Consider the following 6,844-nt stretch of genomic DNA (forward strand, 5'->3'; position numbering starts at 1 on the left):
GCTACTGGACTTAATTCCACCTTTACCTCATGGGCTGCTTTTAAGGTGGAATGTTTAATCAGTCAGCTTAGATCGTTGCGTCAGTGCTGATAGATCTAATTTAGTCTCAGAGGTTATGATTGAACCAGGTTTGTTTCAAATGGATAGAATAGAATATCATTGTCACATGTACAATGCGATTTAGAGCATCTACTCAGTGCAGACATGTAGAAATAAGGAGGGTGAGGTGCACAATTCTGCTCCACTGTATACATTTGAATAAAAAAATATCAAATATAATTATTAGAGGCTTTGTAATTAATCTCAATTAATCGCACAAGAAAATTTGCTCCGAAGCACAAATGTTTTTTTTTTTAATTTTAAAGGAATTTAGTGTGCGACAGAATCAAATAATAGACATGCACATGACTATTGTAATCTCAAGCTCTTTTAATTTATGGGGAGAAGGCATTTAAACTACATTTCAATTCAAAACAGAAACAAAAACAATATCACTGGATAAAATTGGAAGACTTAAAATAAAGTGTTACTTTAAGTACATTTTCAAAATGATATCGTCTTTAAATAATAATAATAATAATAATAATAAAGTGCAGTTTTTCTTCTTAAAAAAATAAGGCAGAAACATAAAAGGTTATTTGAGCAGCTTCACCTTTAAACTCTGAGTAACCTTAGCCAACATTATTTTGTACATTAGGCTAAAACAGTGTGATCATCGAACATTTTAGTGCAAAAATAACAAACCTGTTGGACTCACAATACCTCCATGCTTATTTACTGTCGGTCTCTTTCAGCCAGTTACTTGGACAAACTAGCCTGTTCACATGTTCAGAGCAGCTCTAATTTTGTTGCTATGTTACTGTAAGTGAGAACAGTCTGTCACATGGGACAGAAGTGGCAGGACCAATCAGATACTTGCAGGCCAGGACAGAAGGTGTGGGTGGGTCGCTGCTCAACTGGACCACCACTGCAGCATGCAGTCTGTCTGGCTGATGGTGGATTCTGCTGTGTACAAACTCAGGGCCCTTTTACACAGGGCTTCCTCATCTGAATCAGAGAGGAGGAGGCTCTTTGTCTTTGCTGGCTCCTTTGTGGTGGCATTGTTACACTGTTACTGCAGCAGAGCTGGTCCAAACCTCTTCTCGCTCTCCCCTTGCAAGACAATCTAAATCAGTGGTCTCCAACCTTTTTTGCACCACGGACCGGCCTTTGAGGTGTCCCGGATAAATACAACAAAATAAAATGATAGGACCAAGGCATAAACGGTGGTATTTTGTATATAAAATAATAAACGCTAATTCACTGTGTACTTGTGTAACTTTATTAGCAGCGTTCTCCTGAAATGCGCCAGCAACATTGAGAATAACATCCTCCTCTCTGCCCTTTAATGCTCTCTGGTCGCTATGGTAACGTGTGCATTCTTCTTCCAAAATAAGACACACAACTACAACACAGGAAAAGACCCAGGGAAACCGAGTTAACGATAAAAACCCTGAAAACCATCAGTTTCACACCCGAGCCTCAACTCTTGCAGTCCGGTACCAAATGACAGTGGTCCGTGGCCTGGGGGTTGGGGAGCACTGCTTTAAATCCTTAAAGTGTGGCTGAAGCACAGCAGCTATCAGGAGCCACTGATGGTTGGGACAGGTCCTTTGTGAAGGCGGTCTTAGATTTCACCATGTAGTTTGAGTCATCATCAGAGACCTCCATGGTGAGATGCAGGTGGCAGAAAGCAGGTAAAACCACTGAACATGAGACATGTCTCACCTCCAAGAAGCTCAGCCACACACCTGTAGTAGACAGTTCAAGAAAGTCGTTATTCATCTCCACAATAACTGCCAACTACAGAGCGTTTTGAAGAAACGGTAACAATAAGTTAAAAATAGTTTTATTTACCTGCATGGCTCAACAACAGTGGCCAGCGTTTGGTGGTTTACCAGCTCTGGTGGAGTTAAAATGACTAGCTTGTGCTTTTGTTTGCCCAAAGCAGCAAAAACAACCTCTTGATACTTTAGCAGACGAGACACCACATACAGGATTGAATTCCACCGTGTGGAAATATCCTGTATGAGTGGCTCTTTCTGTTGCCCCAGTCTTGTTTGCTCCTGGTGTAGTTCCTCCATATTTGCAGGGCTGTCTGTAATACATCTCATTTTGCTTTTCAGTGTCAAAAAGGCAGTTTTCAGGCAGTTGGAAAGTTGGATCACCTGACACAAACTGTAGCACCCCCTATCTTCTACCACTGGTAGTGGTCTACAGTCCAGAGCAATCCATTATGGGAGATAGTAACATAGTTTGTCCGATGTTGACTTACTAATTTTAGTCCTGAAGCCAGTCATTTCATCAAGTTTGGTCAGCTCCCACAGTTTCTGTGCTCCCTGAAACATGTTTTGCATTTAGATGGTACCGTAAGGTTGAAATGCTTTGGGTGGTATCCAAACTCGTTTTTGCACAGTTTGCACAAAACCTCACTTTTATCAAAGCTTCCATTGGGTAGTCTTTGGAAATGAAATTTGCCTCTGATCAGTCCTAGCAATGTGCTTTCTTCTGATTCTTTGTAGCTTTGTTTTGTGCATCACTGTAATTGGTATAAAAGGAAATCATGCACTGACAATAGCTCCCCTTTGCTTGGAATGCAAAGTGCGATTAAATTAGTAACTTTTTTAAAAAATGAATTAATCACAATTAACGCATTAAAGTCCCACCCGCAATAAAAATATTAGAAAAATAAACAGTCTTTGCATTTCCAGTGTGGGCTATTGCAGGTAAATTAAATAGTGCACAGTAGTGATAGTGGTGTTTGTAGTCTGTGTATTACACGAATAAAACCATGATTAACCCGTCAGTGATGATTCTGTGGGTCAGTTTGCATCACAGACTCAGATTCTGAGTCCTGGTCCTCGTCCCGCTCTGACGCCGGTCTTTGTGTGCAGGCTCGTCTGCGATGCTGCTGCAGTGCATCGCCGTCCGAGCTGACGGACCAGACGGGGGCGCTCTGCTGCAGCACTGCACCACCAACAGGACCAGAACCAGAATCATCCGCCCCGCCCCCAAACTCTCCGATGAACCCACCCCAGCCAAGTCCAGGACTCAGAGGAGACGGTTGGTACCTCAGAGCTCCAATACTGACAAAAAGAGTCGCCACCGCCGCCACGAGTCATCTGACACTGACCAACAAGAGGAGGCGGAGGTCATGACAGTGGAGGAGGACGTCACAGCTGACCCCACCTGGACTCCATCTGAAGGAGGTGAGTCAGATTTTACTGACGTTTAATATTTGTAGCTTAAAAGTATTAAAATTTTTATTTCCACTCATTCACATTTTTTTTTAGACTGCTTTAACTCTGGATTAACTCGACTTTAACTCGTCGTGAGGTTGTTTTTTACTCTTGTGTAAATCAGGATTAATCTGATGTTATCCTTGGCTTAAGTCTTTCCTCTCGTGTCCCTGCAGGTGTTGCGCTCCCCGCGGCTCCCGGAGCCCTGCCGGCGGACTCCCAGGATGTGGCCGCAGTGAAGCTGGAGCTCGACAGCACCGTGTGCGACGTTTGCGGCAAAGTGATGAAGAACAAGTCGAGTCTGGCTCGCCACTCCTTCATCCACACGGGGAAGAAGCCGTTCGCCTGCCACCTGTGTGAACTGCGCTTCAATCGCCGCGACAACCTGCAGCACCACCTGAATCGGCTGCATCCAGACGGCATCGCCAAACGGGAGAAACAGCGGCAGGTTCAGGCGTGGCTGTGTGCCGTGTGTGGCAAGACGTTCAGCTGCCGCTCGCGGCTCAAGACGCACGAGGTCATCCACTCGGGGGTGAAGCCGCACAGCTGCGACCTCTGCCCCAAGGCCTACATGAGGGCCAATGACCTTGACCACCACAAGAAGGTCGTGCACGTGGACGGCACCGCCGAGCCCCCGCGGCCGAGCTCACTGCTCTGCGACTTCTGCGGCAAAGAGTTTAAGTGCAGGTCGCAGCTCGCTGTCCACTTCCAGACGCACACAGGCGAGCGGCCGCACCTCTGCGACATCTGCGGCCGCAAGTTCGCTCGCCAGTACCAGCTCAAACGCCACAAAGTCCTGGTCCACAGCAACCATGTCAATGGAGAAGACAGCCCACTGGACGCCCCGTTTGCCTGCGGCGTGTGTGGGAAACGGCTCAAATCTGAGGCGCTGCTCACTGCTCACACCCGCATCCACACAGGTGACAAGCCTCACCGCTGTGGCGTCTGCCTGCGCAGCTTCCAGCGTGCCACCTGCCTCAAACAGCACCAAGTCCGCGTGCACCTGCGGGTCAGGGCGGGCGACGCCAGTGCCAGCCGCAGGAGGAGCACCGCCACCTCTGAGAAGGTGTTCCCGTGCACCGTCTGCAGCAAGGTGTTCAAGTTTCGGTCGCTGCTGGCAAGCCACTCCACCATCCACAGCGACGCCCGGCCCTTCGCCTGCGACTTCTGCAGCCGCCGCTTCCGCCGCCTCAGCCACCTGAAGAGGCATCGAGAGGTCGTCCATGCCAATGGGGCGCGCCTGCCGCAGAGTTTCGTCTGCCACATCTGCGGCAAGGACAAGAAGTGTCGCTCGCAGCTTGCCAGGCACGTCATCATCCACACCGGGGAGCGCCCGTTCGCCTGCGACCTCTGCTCCGCCCGCTTCAACCGCCACGGCAACCTGCAGCAGCACAGGAAGCGCATGCACGGTGTTGGGACACCGCCAGACGAGGAGGCCCCGCCCATCCTTTTTGACGACGACGCGGTTCTGACGTACAAACAGGAGGAGACAGTGGTGGACTGCGCGGCAGAACTGTCTGAGGACGACATGGACGCCGCTCAGCAGCTGGACGCCACCTGACAGCAGTGAGCGCGCTCACGGAGTCTTGATGCACCCGAGCAGCTCTGCAGGGTTTGACAAACAGACGGAGCTCTCAGAGGGTCTCATGATGTTCAAAGACAAGCAGAGGCAGCTGATTGGCTGGCGGGCTGGTCTCAGATCAGCTGAGATTATGGTAGAAGGAGTTTGAATCAAACTTTATTTGTCTGTATCATGGTTTCATTAAAGATGGTTAAATCACTGCTTCTGTGGTTTCTCAAGGTTCAGTCACATTATTTCATTAATATTGACAGTGACCAATCGGAGTGGAGGAGGAGTGTAACTGTGTTGTCTTTGGCAGTTTAAAGGGTCAGTTAAAGAAATGTGTTTGTGTGACTGCTGGGAGCAAAGAGCTGACAAAAACAACATGCACCTGGCTCTTTGCTCAGGTGTGCAGACACAACACTCATCCCTTGCGTTACGAGCCTTTTAATGCTTGAATGATTGAGTTCAGAGACATGTCACACTAGGGCTGTTCGATATAACGATATATATCGATGACGATATAAAAACATCTGTCGTTTCATTTTACGCTATCTTTTGTTTCGTGGTGTCGCAAAATAAACTTTACGGCAATATTTTTTCATGTTCTGATGGTCACTGTAGTTATTATTAATTTCTTAAAGTTCTCTCTTTCTCTCATATTTAATATAACCACACTACGGACAGACAAGCACCTGTTTTTATGCGTTGTCGTTAGCAACAACGACGGTAACACCATCGCGTGTCCGCTTGCTTATGTGTGTGAGCAAACAGCTATGCTGCACACAAAGAAGTCAAACATCACCACTGATTATCTGCAGGTACAAATTTATTCACATGATCTCAGACAGTTGTACAGCTCAATGATTGGTTCACAGCTCAGCTGTGTCCTTGCAGGGGGCGCCATCCATACAGCCTCTGTGACCGCTGAGTGCCAGCACATTCAGGTAAAATGGACCCAGCTGGACACTTTATTCTCCAACCAATCAGAACATGCAGAAACCTTCACATCAGGAAGTGTCGACTCCAGCTGACGGAGGAGGCGGGGTCTGTTATATCAGAGAACCAAGGTTATAGAGCCGGGGTGGGGAACTCCAGGCCTCAGGGTCCGGTGTCCTGCAGGTTTTAGCTCTCACCCTGGGTCAACACACCTGAATCATATGATAAGTTCATTAACAGGCCTCTGGAGAACATATGGTTATGGTGTAACCTTGGTTCTATTAATGAGAGAAAGGAAAAGACCCAGGGAAACCATTACATATGTAACGGTGTGGAGAGTCTCGATATGCTAGGGAACTTCAGGCCACGTTGAGGAGGTCATTTAGCCATTTGAATCAGCTGACACATCTAAAACCTGCAGGACAGCAGCCCTGGAGGTCTGGAGTTGGACAGCCTTGGTTTAAAGTGAGATGCAAAGCTACTGGCACATTGCAGACAGGTGGTGTTACACAGCAGCAGGTTAGAGAAGTCACCTGACCCAGAGACTGAGGCCATTCAGCTGGTCTCGCCTGTCCCAGGGTCAGGTGATCAGCACGTTCTCACGCCCCGAATCACATCTTGCTAAAGCGAAACTATCTCACGACAGACTGAGCTGCAGCGACAGTGTAACACAAACAGTATTTAAAGTAACATTTGGATCACCACCTGAAATCACCGACATTACAACAATAAAAACACAGAAAAACTCCACATTTATTACAGGAACATAAATGTGCAGAGGCTCCATCAAACACAGACATGTGACGTGTTCTGAGCATGAGCAGACTCGTCTGGTTTCTGCACATGCTCAGAACACGTTCAGGTCATGTTCATGTCATGAGGCGAAGGAGCTGCAGCATCGGAGGAATGATGTGCAAACACGTCAGCCAGGTATTAGGGTGAAAACAATCCGCCTCAGGCTCCGCCCCCAAACCACATTAGCCATATGTCTGTGAAGGTTCTCAGTCATCCAGGTCATCATAGTCAAAGGAGCTTGCAAAGAAAAGCGTCTGGACTTCTTTAAGTT

At 47.6% G+C, this 6,844-nt stretch overlaps 1 protein-coding gene across 2 annotated transcripts in view; it reads left to right on the plus strand.

Annotated features, from left to right (window-relative positions):
* The window catches only part of LOC102197730 (endothelial zinc finger protein induced by tumor necrosis factor alpha-like), a 6,522-nt gene extending 1,346 nt beyond the window's left edge, over positions 1–5,176 (plus strand). For both annotated transcript variants that reach the window (XM_013915410.1, XM_005751095.2), the window contains exons 3-4: positions 2,934–3,248; positions 3,455–5,176. In XM_013915410.1, coding sequence (XP_013770864.1) covers positions 2,934–3,248; positions 3,455–4,839 — 1,700 coding nt within the window. In that variant the 3' untranslated portion in view covers positions 4,840–5,176. The remainder of the gene's footprint in view (positions 1–2,933; positions 3,249–3,454) is intronic.
* Positions 5,177–6,844: the final 1,668 nt, after the last annotated feature.

This window comes from Pundamilia nyererei, unplaced genomic scaffold, assembly GCF_000239375.1.
Source record: "Pundamilia nyererei isolate P.nyererei 1_Seehausen unplaced genomic scaffold, PunNye1.0 scaffold00299, whole genome shotgun sequence".
In the NCBI taxonomy this organism is placed as follows: domain Eukaryota; kingdom Metazoa; phylum Chordata; class Actinopteri; order Cichliformes; family Cichlidae; genus Pundamilia; species Pundamilia nyererei.